This window comes from Bicyclus anynana, chromosome 20 (genome assembly GCF_947172395.1).
Source record: "Bicyclus anynana chromosome 20, ilBicAnyn1.1, whole genome shotgun sequence".
Classification (NCBI taxonomy): Eukaryota; Metazoa; Arthropoda; class Insecta; order Lepidoptera; family Nymphalidae; genus Bicyclus; species Bicyclus anynana.
Window position 1 is genome coordinate 14,010,722 of NC_069102.1, and position 12,910 is coordinate 14,023,631.

The following is a 12,910-nucleotide window of genomic DNA, read 5'->3' on the forward strand; positions in this document are numbered from 1 at the left end:
CCCAGCAAGTCAGTACGCTCTGCTCCTTTGTTTACTGCGCAACTTTCCGTATTCAATTGACGTGGCTCTCGTACTAACGACTTTTGGCTTTGCATTTTGGACTGGACTTAAGTGATCTGCAAACTGAACTGACCTGGCATTATTTTGGACTGTGCCTGTGTTTTGTGAATTGGACTTTTGGTGTATTTTGGACTGTTTAGCGTTATCATGCCGCAACCATACACGCCGATGGAATACGCTAACATGCATCTCATTTATGGAGAATGTCGGTGCAATGCTAACGCTGCTAGCAGATTGTATCGAGAAAGGTACCCAAACGCTCAAAGATATCCAGATTATCGGGTATTTATGAATGTGCATCAAGCGTTTTCGGAGGGTCGTTTGCCGTCAGCTAGAAGAAACGCTGGAAGACCTAGATCGGAATGCGATGAAGAAGTTCTCAATGAAATAAACATTGATTCAACTACCTCAGTGCGTGCCATAGAAGCAGCTACGGGAATCCCAAAAAGTTCAGCACATCGAATACTAAAACGTCATCGGCTACACCCATATCATTACAGACGTGTACAAACGTTACTATCACGGGACTATCCACTGCGGATCGCATTTTGCCGAGTGATGCTTCAAAAGCATCGGGAAGATCCTCAGTTCTTGGATAAAGTACTATGGTCGGATGAAACAACCTGCAAGAAAGATGGCTATTTAAATCTTCACAACCTACACAGCTGGAGCAATGAGAATCCGCACCTGATGAGAGAAGACAAATCCCAATATCAATTTAAGGTCAACTTATGGACGGGCATTTTAAATGGAAAAGTGATTGGGCCTTTTGAATTACAAGGAAACTTAGATGGGGACAGTTATTTGAACTTTTTACAAAATGATTTGCAAGAATTACTAGAAGACGTCCCCCTAAGCGACCTTCAAAATATGTGGTATCAAAATGATGGTTGCCCAGCTCACTACGCTCGTCCTGTGAGACAATACCTAGGTATTAAGGATTAGGGATTAAGGATTAAGGATTAGGTATTTAGGATCCAACGCCCCGGATACTCGTGGTCTAGACCACGAGTATCCGGGGCGTTGGATCGGGCGACTTGGTCCTATCCTATGGCCACCCCGATCACCCGACCTAAACCCCCTGGATTTCTTTTATTGGGGTTGTCTCAAAGACAGGATCTACGCAAAACCGATTACGACATTGGACGTGCTTCGGCAAAAAATCACTCAGGCTGCGGCACATATCAATGCTAGAAGATATGCGCGAAAAATAAAACGGTCGTTTTTAAGGCGATGTCGTGCCTGTATTAATGCCGGTGGAAAACAATTCGAACATTTACTTTAATGTTGTGTAATTAAAATAACAAACACATTTTTGGAACATAGTAAAATTTATTACTAACAACAAGAACAATTAAGAAATTTGGTTCTTGTTTACAAATGGTACGCATATTTTTTTTTGTGACTAGTTATCCTAGGGTATTATACTATTTTGAAATCTTGATTAGTTGCGTCAACTTTGAAAATAACTTGCCATAGCGGTGTTCATACTTTTTTTTGCAAGACCATGAGTCAAAGTAGACTGAAAGTAAAAATCTTTAAAAATTTGAGGGAAAAAAAATATTTTGATTTTTTTTTGTGTAAAAACTGCGGGCATTGTGGTGTTTTTAAGAGTTGTGGTGAATAGTAGTACTACTTAGGTTCCGATACAAAAAAAATCTTAAGCATATTTAAGAAATTGTAGCTGCGGTAGTTCAAAATATCATACAAGGTGTAAATTTTCAAAGAATTTTAAAATTTATTTTGTAACTAAAAAAAAAATTTAGGTATATTTTTTTTATTATTTTTCCTTAAGTGCTCATGAGCAGGTCAATCTTTTGGCGCCCGCTTATCGTTGAATTTTGGGACACGTTGTATATTATATAGTATTGTAAAACGCATCATCGATCACACAAGGCATGCCAATCAGTCCGTCCGACTAAATTACAAAGTTATAATTACACAATAACCCACCACGCCACGTTAGGAACAGTTAGCGAGTCTTCACCCAATGTCGCACGATTCACGCCGATCTAAATACACCAATTAATATCGTTGCAGCCGTTTACAAATAACTGCGGAGTCAGATCATTGTAGGCCGAGAGCCGGTGGCGAGATTTTGACGTGACAACGCCTTATAATTCGATGGAGCCGGCTGCACACTCGAAAAAAGATGACGTCATGCGTCGTTCCCTCGCTCTACGGGTTGACATGTTTTTTCACAAGAAACAAAGTATATTTTGGTCTATGAAGATTATTAAACACTTGTCACGCATAACTATCGTCAGTAAACTAACTTTACAAACAACCAATTTTTTATCTATCTAGGTATATTCAATGGAAAATAATAGAGCAAGAATATACCCTACTTATTAACGAAGAATGTAATATAGACAAAAATAAATTAAAATACGTTTGCTAAAATTAACAAATCTCAAAATATATCTAAATAAAGTTCATTGTTTTTATTCGTACGTAATACGAGGTCTTATGAGCACTAACATCGCGTTTAAACTGACCAGTTAACATCATTCTTGCGACCCCCACACTGTGTGCTACAAAGTTGGTGCGTACAAAATTGTATTTAAAAGATGGAGTAAGGAAATTGTCATCGAAGGAGAAGAAACATTCTGTAAGTCGTCGATCAACGCTGTTGAGCCAATGGACAATGATTTTCAAAGTAATTTTATCATAGTACATCCAGAGACTACACGATAGATAGATAGCTAATTGTCTCAGCAGTATGCCAAAAACTGGTGCCAACTCCTGAACTATATAACATATGAGTAACGACCAAGTTCAAAAACCGTCTCTATTGCTAAGCCGAGACGTGAAGGGAGCTGAGATTGGGATGCTGTTATCAATCTCAGTATAAAACCGCGGCGGATTGAGCACAACTCATCATTTCACCATCAACCTCCATAATACATACAGCGATACTTCAAACAACCATGAAATTTGTTAGTACTGTTTTTATATTTTACAATTTCAACTTTCGCGAGTGTTTTCATAAATACTAAAATAGAAAAACGCCAAAAACTGATCTGAAACTAACTGACTTAAATTAAAACATAATGTTTGAATTTCGAACTCATCCGGGATCAGGCAACATTGTTGCAACTTTTATGCTTAAGAGCCTGAACAGGCTCATGATTAAGAAATCCTATTTAAAAATATAAAACTTACAGTTTACTCAGGTTGTAAAGTGTGTTTTAGCCGTTTTTTTATTTTTTATATATTTCTTTAATTTAATTAATACTTTCTCATATAAAAAGTCTTTAATATCCCAATTATAACGAACAGCTATAAAATATAGTATAACAGTTATCCATTATAGTTATAGCGCTATTCTATAACTTTTACTGCGTGGTGTATCTATTAATGTATATTAATGCCTTATGTAACTGGTGGTGCTATTTAGGACGTGTCAAGACTAGAATACCGTCTTCTTGGATTAACTTTGATTAAGTGCAGTGTCAAGTGGTTTTTGATACATTAAGTAATTACGAAAATGTTAATTAACTCAAGTGTCAATTGCTTAATCTAAACAGTGTGTGTAACCCTAGCTTTTAACTGACCGGTCTTCATAGTGACTTCCAAAAAAAGAAGACTCCTTCAAGTTACAACACAAATAAATTTTGTGCGTATATTTTTTGTGCGACTAACGGACTCCCGCGACTTCGTCCGCGTGGAATTCAGTTTTTCACAAATCCCGCGGGAAATATGAATAGGGATAAAAAGTAGTAAATGTTAATTCAGACTATAAACTATATGTATTTTAAATTTGAGTTAATTCGGTTCAGTAGTCGCGGTGTGAAAGAGTAACAAATATTCATCATATCAGCCGATGGACGTCCACTGCAGGACATAGGCCTTTTGTAAGGACTTCCAAATATTCATATTCATACCATCAAAATCATCAGTTTTTTGCAAATCTCGGGATTTTTTCGGGACAAAGAGTAGCCTATGTGTTAATCTAGAGTAAAATTATTACCATTCATAAATTTCAGCCAAATCGGTTCAGTAGTTGCGGCGTTTAAAAGTAAAAACATACAAACTTTCGCGTATAGTATATTAGTAGGATTGTATTTGCTATTGTAAATGAAGAGTTTATAGGTACTCCTCTTTGATTCAATAACTTTCAATAGGTAATTCTCGAAAACGACTAGGTAGGCTATTTATTTAACTTCCAAATCTTAATCTAAATCTTGAAAAACATATATTCATTTTAAAAGTTAAAAAAGATTTTTTTTTTCAAACTTAAAAAATAGTCTTTCGTAAATTAGGTAGTCATTTTTGGAATACTTCTACTACCTACTACTAATAGTAGAAGCTAGTAGAAGTTCCTGTAACAGAGTCCAGGGAAGTACGACCGCCATGCTTAATTACGCCACCAAGCAGCATTGTTGTGTTTCAGCCTGAAGGCTATGGTTGCTGGTGAAACATATGAGATTTCAGGTTAAAGGGCACATGGCGGCACTTTGTAGGTTTGTTCTTTGCATGCCCTGCGAAGTGTTGCTATGTTTATAGCCGTCAGTTTCCAGTAACAATCAGGTGGGCTTAATGGCTTGGTCGTTCATATTAGTACTAAAAAAATATTTTCTTGTTACAGCTAATCACTCTAACAGTTATCTCAATAGCCGCTGCAGCGCGGCTGGATAAATACCTACCACCGAATAAAGGAGCCAATGCCATTAACACAGAGCTTCAAACACCTTTAGAACAGGCTTCCTCAGACTCTGGTCCGTACGTCAGTCAGCCCCAGAGTTACGCCGGTCAGTCCCAGAACTACGCAAGTCAAGGCCAGAACTACCCAAGTCAAGGCCAGAACTACGTGAGCCCAGGCCAAAGTTTCACCAGTCGCGCGGATAACTACGCGAGTCAAGCTCAGATCTCGAGATACGAAAATGAAATAGATGACAAAGGATGGCATTACGCCTACGAAACTAGTGATGGTACTAAGGCCGAACAAGATGGTAAGTCACTTATTTTACTAGCTGACTAAAAATGGGCTATCTAACACTGAAAGTATATTTCAAATCGGAGAAGTAGTTGCTGAAATTGGCGCGTTCAATCAAACAAACAAACTCTTCAGCTTTATAATATTAGTATAGATTTACCCTAGACTAGAAAGAAGAAGCATTATTCATTATTAACTTTGTCATTATCAACCTATATTCGGCTCACTGCTGAGTCGAATAAAGGTTGATTATCTCCTCTCAGAATGAAAGTTCACCACGCTGGCCTAATGCGGATTGGCAGACTTCACACACGCAGAGAATTAAGAACATTCTCTGATACGTATGCAGGTTTCCTCACGATGTTTTTCCTTCACCGTTTGAGACACGTGATATTTAATTTCATCAAAATGCACACAACTGAAAAGTTGGAGGTATGTCCGAACCGGATTCGAGCCCATACCCTTCGGAATCGGAGAACATATGCACTGGACTATAATTAACTTTGACTCCCTTTATCTAGAAAGTTCAAATATGTGCTTAAAAGCGTACTCAAGATTATGGTTAAGTGTTTAGTTTCCAAATGTTAATACTTATTAGTGACAAAAAGCAAATACTTGTAGTTACCTACTATTATTCAATAATGCATCCCTGACGCAATGTTTGTGTCAAAGGTTCGCTATCAAGTGGTCCATTACCATTACTCGCATGTAATGTAGGTAACAGGCATAAGAGTAGGTATGTATGTAGACGCTTGATGCTGTTACATCATATAATGATGATTGAGAGCTTTTCTAACGCAATCACTACTAGCGAAAACCTGGTTAACCTCAAATTGCAAAATAGCTAAAGATCTATCTTCGTCTTTGTTCGTCTTTGTCGGTAGGGTGGTAACTATCACACTACCGACAAAGACGTACCACCCAGCGATTTAGTTTTCCGGTACAATGTCGTGTAGAAATCGAAAGAGGTGTGGATTTTCATCCTCCTCCTAACAAGTTAGCCCGCTTCCATCTTAGACTGCATCATCACTTACCATCAGGTAAGATTGTAGTCAAGGGTTAACTTGTAAATAATAATACCTAATAAAAAAATCTATATCTCTGCTAATTACAAAGAGGTAAAGTTTGTGCGTTTGTGTGTTTATGAGATTGTAGGGGGTAATCTCTGGATGTACTGAACCGATTTTGAAAATTAATTTGGCTATAGAATGCCACGTTGTTTGTGAGACACTGTTGCAGTGCGGGTTAGTGGGAAATTCTATAATATTTTTTACTACGAATAGTTTGTTAGTTGTTGTGTTTGTAACTCTGTAATTTTACAAATATTATAATAGTTTATTCCAATTAAATTAGCGCTTTAGTCACAATACCATTTACCCGCCCTTAGCTTAAGCTTAACCTCGATCTGAGGACAGTGGCGGATTTACAAAATTTACCGCCAGTAGGCTGTTAAATTTTTGTAATTGTATTTGTAAAATTACGGAGTTATAATACTGAAAACTGAAATTCCATAGGTATCCTAGATCGCAATCAATACAATTATCTTAAATTGTGTCAAAAAAAAATTGCAACTTTTAATATTTTAGTATACAGCAAGAGACCTATAGACGTTTATTAGCTTCCTAATATAATTTACAATAAATAATAAAAAAATGATAAAACAGTGATATGATAGCCTAGTGGATATGACCTCTGCCTCTGATTCCGGAGGGTGTGGGTTCGAATCCGGTCCGGGGCATGCACCTCCAACTTTTCAGTTGTGTGCATTTTAAGAAATTAAATAACACGTGTCTCAAACGGTGAAGGAAAACATCGTGAGGAAACCTGCATACCAGAGAATTTTCTTAATTCTCGTGTGTGAAGTTTGCCAATTGGGCCAGCGTCGTGGCCTAACCCCTCTCATTCTGACAGCAGACTCGAGCTCAGCAGTGAGCCGAATATGAGTTGATAACGACGAATAAAAAAAAACATCGTTACATTTTCAAGACTCATTTTCTTTATTTTTGTAAGATAAAGATTTTTGAATAAAATACGCCGCCTCTTAAAAGGAGATGATCCAAAGTTGTATGGAGCCCCGAATCAGTCTTCGTACCCTGGCGGAAATAAAAGAAAATATTTTTTATTATACAAATCTAAGAATTCACTTTAATTCCACTAATAAGGGTAATAATGGCGAATTGATGACGTTTTGAATGCAGTAGTCAATTTGTTGCTTTTTTTCAATTGTTATGTCATAGTTGCTTTAAGGGCGCCATCTTGATAGATCTCAAAAACTTGGGTTTTTAATTTTATTTAGTTAGAGTCACTTATTTAAATTTTAATAAAATCTTTGTATATATGATATTTGATAATTTCTAAATTTTAATGATACGGGGTACAAGAGTGGACCTAAAATGGACTTTTGCCGTCGTACGCTCCAGCCTACTTAGCCTACTGGCAAATCCGCCACTGTCTGAGGATACTCCTTCTCTTGACCTTTACCCAAAGTTTACATTGTTACTCTATCATGAACGAATTCAATTAACTAATGGGGTCATGGTTTCCATTGAATTAGATACCTCTGATAATAATAGACAAGCCATGTGTTTATGGGTAACCGCAAAGAATAAACTAGAACGATCAAAATGTTAAAACTAACACAATCATAATTATGCAGTGTTAATGCCATTTAATTAAAAGCTTGTAGACAGATTTTTTTAGTCTTAAAAATTGACAAACAAACGTAACATAATATACAAGTCTTTTAGACTCAAAAGCGATTACAAAAATAAGAAAACTAATGTCGAACAAAAGTTATGATTCACAACATTTGTCAGGACTACTTAATTAATAAATCAAACTGTAACCAAAATAAGACCTTAGAATGGCAGAGGCACCTTGAGTGAAATTTTTTTGGGATAAAACGAAGCTTATGTTCTGCTCCAAAGTTCAATTTATTTCTATACCAAATTTAATCCTAATCAGTTCAGTGGTTTAGCCGTGAAAGGGTAACAGACAGACAGACAGACGACGTACTTTATTATAGGCATCGTAATATATAAATTTAAAAGTCATTCATCATAAAATCTCAAAAATTGCTTGACATACAAAGATGAAACTTGGCAGGGTGGTAGTTTATAGGTAGTAGAGGTCCGCTAAGAACGGATTTTGCAGGGCCCGATTAAGGAGGTTTAAGAGTGTGCAATATGTAATTTGGTGGTTTCAAATGGTTCTGGATCTCAGATTCTGGAAAAGTTAGGAGCCTAGATTTGGGTAAATGATATTTCAAAGTGTTAGCTTCGTTATGACTATACAAAATACACAATTTGTAAAACTTTTCTCGATAGTTTATTTTTTTGAAAAACACATGTTTTACTCACATTTTGCTTTCAATCTCAGGAAAAGCAAATTCATTTTCTTAAATTTTTGTTTTGTATAGAAAATTAGGTATATATCTTGAACATGGCCATTTTGTTTTTCGTTATGTTGTTTAATTTACTTGCAATTAGGTAAAAATGGTTTTGGCGCTCACGTCATAAAATTTGCGTCGCGCGTCAATCGCTCCGTGCTTTTCACTCACGTGAAAGTCATAATTCGGCGTCTCGTTTGCGCTTCGAATTTTATCCATATCGTACCGACGCGCTGCGCGCTCTTAAGGGCGAATGAAGTGGCGGGTGTCAGTAAAAAGACATTTTTCTAAATTCGCCTTACTCTCAATTCCAGGTCGAATCCTCCCCGGTGTTCAACCAGAAGAAGGCTCGCTAGCAGTGTCGGGCTCTTTCTCGTATGTGGGCGACGACGGGCAGACGTACACCGTCACCTACACCGCGGACGAGACCGGCTACCACCCCAGCGGTGACCACCTGCCCACTCCACCACCCATTCCCGATGATATCTTGAAGAGCTTGCAGCTGACTGCAGCTGCTAGTGATGGTATTTTTTTTATACTGGCTTGAAAATCGGATAAACATCTATATTGATCATCACCTTCCTATTTTAATGGCCTACTGGGAAACTTCTCAAGCCCACCCTACTCCAACACAGGTTTCTATAGAAGGATTTAAGAGTAATAATGTATACGAGTGTGAAGTCTGCCAATCCACATTGGGCCAGCGTGGTGGACTATTAGCCTGACCCTTTTATTCTAAGAGGAGACTCGTGCTCAACAGTGAGCCGAATATGGGCTGTTAATGATGAATGTGTAGACCACTATCAGATATTAGTACTCGTAATTAATGAGGACTTGTGTAACACCACCATCCACCATCTTCCCAACACCGGGTTACCTTCAACGATAATTTTATTCAGTACTAGCTGGTACCCGCGTGGTACCCGTTCCCGTAGGAATACGGGAATAGTAGATATAGCCTTCCTCGATAAATGGGCTATCTAACACTGAAAGAATTTTTCGAATCGGACCAGTAGTTCCTGAGATTAGCGCGTTCATGCAAACTAAAAACGAACTCTTCAGCTTTATAATATTAGTATAGATTAGGAGACGCTGTGCGGTTTCACCCGCGTGGTTCTCGTTCCCGTAGAAATACTAGGATAAGTTATAGTCTATAGCACTCGGGGATAGTGTAGCTTCCCAAAAGTGAAAGAATTTTTCAAATCGGTTCAGTAGTTACAGAGTCTATTCAAAACATACAATCAAACTGTATTTCCAAAAATTGAGAATTTTTTGGAAGAAAGAAAATTTTAATATTTAATAGAATGACCCAGGATGCGCAACCGAGGTTTCATGAACCCTATAGCCTTTGCGGCTTTGGTTCATGAGGACCTGGGGACAAGGGTTGAGTATTGAATCAGGCATGAAATATTAAGAAATTCTTTCTTCTACAAAATTATCAATTGCAATCCGGTGTAAGGAATTGCTGATGTTACAAACTCTAAGTGCACGCTAAGTTTCTTCCCTGTCATTGTCATTAACATCTGACAGAGATATTGTTACACATTGTCACCCTTTAAGAAAATTATTTTTTTCAGGAGATTTTCTATAAGAAAAAAAGCCTGACTTCTAGCGATTAGTCTATTTCTGATGAGCTACAATAATGACAAATCCGATCCTACTAATATTATAAACGCGAAAGTTTGTATGTATGTTTGGATGTTTGTTACTGTAACGCCGCTACTACTGAAGCGATTTGGCTGAAATTTGGCGAAAGGCTGGATTAACACATAGGCTTTTTATCCCGAAAAAATCCATGGTTTCCCGAGATTTGCGAAAACTGATGGTTTTGATGATATGAATGTTTGTTACTCTTTCACGCCTCAACTACTGAACCGAATTAGCCGAAATTTGGTATTAAGATATATTATAGCCTGGATTAACACACTTACTACTTTTTATCCCGGAAAAATCCATGCTTCCCGAGGGATTTGTGAGAAACTAAATTCCACGCGGACGAAGTCAGCTACTTAAAAATAGATTGACATGTATTTCCTTTTCAGTTTCAGGTCTTTACGACAGCCAAAAGAGCAGCTACGACGCTGATGCTGGCTATTGAACCTTACACTTTACGAGGATATTCATCACTCATCAATGACATCCCACCAAATCACGTGACACACCTACGTAGTTCATCTAGAAGAGAAATATCATCCGCATATACACTAACGGCCTTATTCATAAACATGGATTAAGATTCAAGGATCACTTTACATCAAAGTAAACTGAATTTACTTAGTAAAGGTGTAAAGGGTTCTTTGAAAAGGATTAAGTCCATGTTACTTTGGAGTAAATTGATGCTTAAATTTAATCCATGTATCTATGAAACTATCGCAACTGCTACTCTACAGCAAACTTCAACTAAAAATTGCAGTTTCTATTCAGTTGAGCAGTCAACATTAATATAGATCAGTTTGAATCGAATCAATCGAATGAAGAAAAATATTTACAATACTTTTGATCTAGTTACTAGGAAATTAAAAATAAAATCTACAAGATTTACAGTAAGGTAGGTACATTACTCGTATTTATAAAATGATGTCTGCAAATAAATGAAAATAAAAGTAGGTATATCCATTAATTAATGTTGTACATATTATATTTTAATACGCCATTGACTGTACTTTTACATTATTTACATACAAACATCCTATTTATGTAACTCGTAGAGAGGCCAGTAATTTATACTTATAGTAAATTGTATTATTACTTTTTTAATAAAATTGTAAATATTTTACATTGTTTTATTCATGATCCATTAGCGGAAGATTGTCACAAATCTGTGTTAAGTTTTGTAAATTTTTTGCAACGTCCAATTTCAAAGAAACGATTTGCCCAAGGTATCAAGTTGTCCAGAAAACTACAACTCGTTTGATAGTCAGTCCATATAGTAGGAGGTCGACAAACCAAGTACCAGGGTCCCAAGTACCAGTACTTGGGACCCTGTCCATCCATCGGCTCGATCTATGCCCCGCCCGTTGTCACTTCACTTCAGAAATCATCATTGCAATTCTATGCTATGCCGATATCTATGATTCTTTAACGGATCTCCTAATTTCTGCTTGGACCAAGTAAATATATCTATTCTGCGCATAGGCATCTCTTCATCATCCGCTGAGTGTCTCTAAGCATTATTTCTTTATAAATTTTACAAGTAAAGTCATCTAACATCCGCATAAAATCGTTACTGTCAAGTTAATACACAAACATAATAATTTGCCTAAAGTAAAACTTAAGGCGCATTTACTTAGTCACTGAATAATGTAGTTGTAAATTCTACAATAGACTCTGCAATAATTTCAGGAAAAAAGTTGCAGCATTTTCTGCAAATTTTAATTTCTTAAAATTCTCATAACTGAAAAGTTGGAGGTGCGCCGGACCGGATTCGAACCTACACCCTCCGAAATTGGAGACAGAGGTAATATCCACTGGACTATCACGGCTCTATTAATGATACTAAATTGAAATTATACTAGCGGACGTTGGATACTTCATTCGCGTGAAATTTTGTTTTAAACAAATCCCGCAGGAACTAAGGATTTTTCCGGAATAAAAAGTAGCCTATGCTACACTTCAAAGTCCTAATTATATCTTTATCAAATTTTATCATAATCAGTTCAGTAATTTAGCTGAAGTAAGTAACAGACCGACGTTTTTGCATTTAAAATATAAGTATGAACACTTGAGAAAATACCGATATTTTGAAATGACAGAGAGACACTTTAATTTTATTTATATGTATTGATTAGCTTCATAAGCATAACGAATCACAAACGACATGGTGTGACCGTATGAGCAGTCATTTGCAGATGCAAGGCCAACGAAGGCAAAAAGTTCAGTTATCATGATGTCATTCTGAACAATTTAGATTTGAATCGCTTGAACGCTTTTATATGAGTTAATTGCCAAATATAGCTGATACGAGCACATACTCGTAGGTGTTACTTACTCGTATTCTAGCACATGCAACACTAAACGTAAGTATAAACACTTATTTGTATAGTTTGCTTGGGTTTGGTCACAGTAATTTTATGTACTTGCACATAACTAGCGGTCCCGGTCAAGCTTCGCTTTGACTTATGTGCACTATTCCTACCCTACTCCTACACTACCCTACGTAGGGAAGGGGCCCTATCTTGAAAGCTGCGAAAAGTCCCACATAAAATTACGCCCCCTCTCACCTCACCTAAGGGGGCGAGGGCGGATTAAAAAAAAAAATTATATGTTATTATGTCACAAATAGTCTGCATACCAATTTTTAACAGTCTGCATACCAATTTTTAATAACTTCCACCCCAAATTTTAGTGAAGTGGGGAGTCAGAAAGAGACAAAAGTGATCTATATCACTCTTCATCCTTTAAACTATCTCCGTCAATTCGTAGCTCCGTTTTGCCGTGAAAGACGGATAAACAAACAGACAGACAAACAGATAGATACACACTTTCACATTTATAATACTAGCGGACGCCCGCGACTTCGTCCG

At 37.0% G+C, this 12,910-nt stretch overlaps 1 protein-coding gene across 1 annotated transcript; it reads left to right on the forward strand.

The window, feature by feature from the left end:
* The first annotated feature begins 673 nt into the window (after window positions 1-673).
* LOC112044851 (endocuticle structural glycoprotein SgAbd-2) lies at window positions 674-11,163 on the forward strand. The gene is made up of 5 exons (XM_052887774.1): window positions 674-991; window positions 1,065-2,999; window positions 4,652-5,015; window positions 8,702-8,911; window positions 10,430-11,163. The coding sequence occupies exons 2-5, from the start codon at window positions 2,991-2,993 to the stop codon at window positions 10,483-10,485; spliced, it is 639 nt and encodes a 212-aa protein (XP_052743734.1). The 5' UTR covers window positions 674-991; window positions 1,065-2,990; the 3' UTR covers window positions 10,486-11,163.
* Window positions 11,164-12,910: the final 1,747 nt, after the last annotated feature.

What these genes read in the sequence shown, in the direction of transcription:
- LOC112044851 (XM_052887774.1), top strand. An exon ending in TACTAAGGCCGAACAAGATG is followed by an intron (nt 5,016 to 8,701) that starts GTAAGTCACTTA and finishes TCTCAATTCCAG; the next exon opens with GTCGAATCCTCCCCGGTGTT. An exon ending in GACTGCAGCTGCTAGTGATG is followed by an intron (nt 8,912 to 10,429) that starts GTATTTTTTTTA and finishes TTTCCTTTTCAG; the next exon opens with TTTCAGGTCTTTACGACAGC.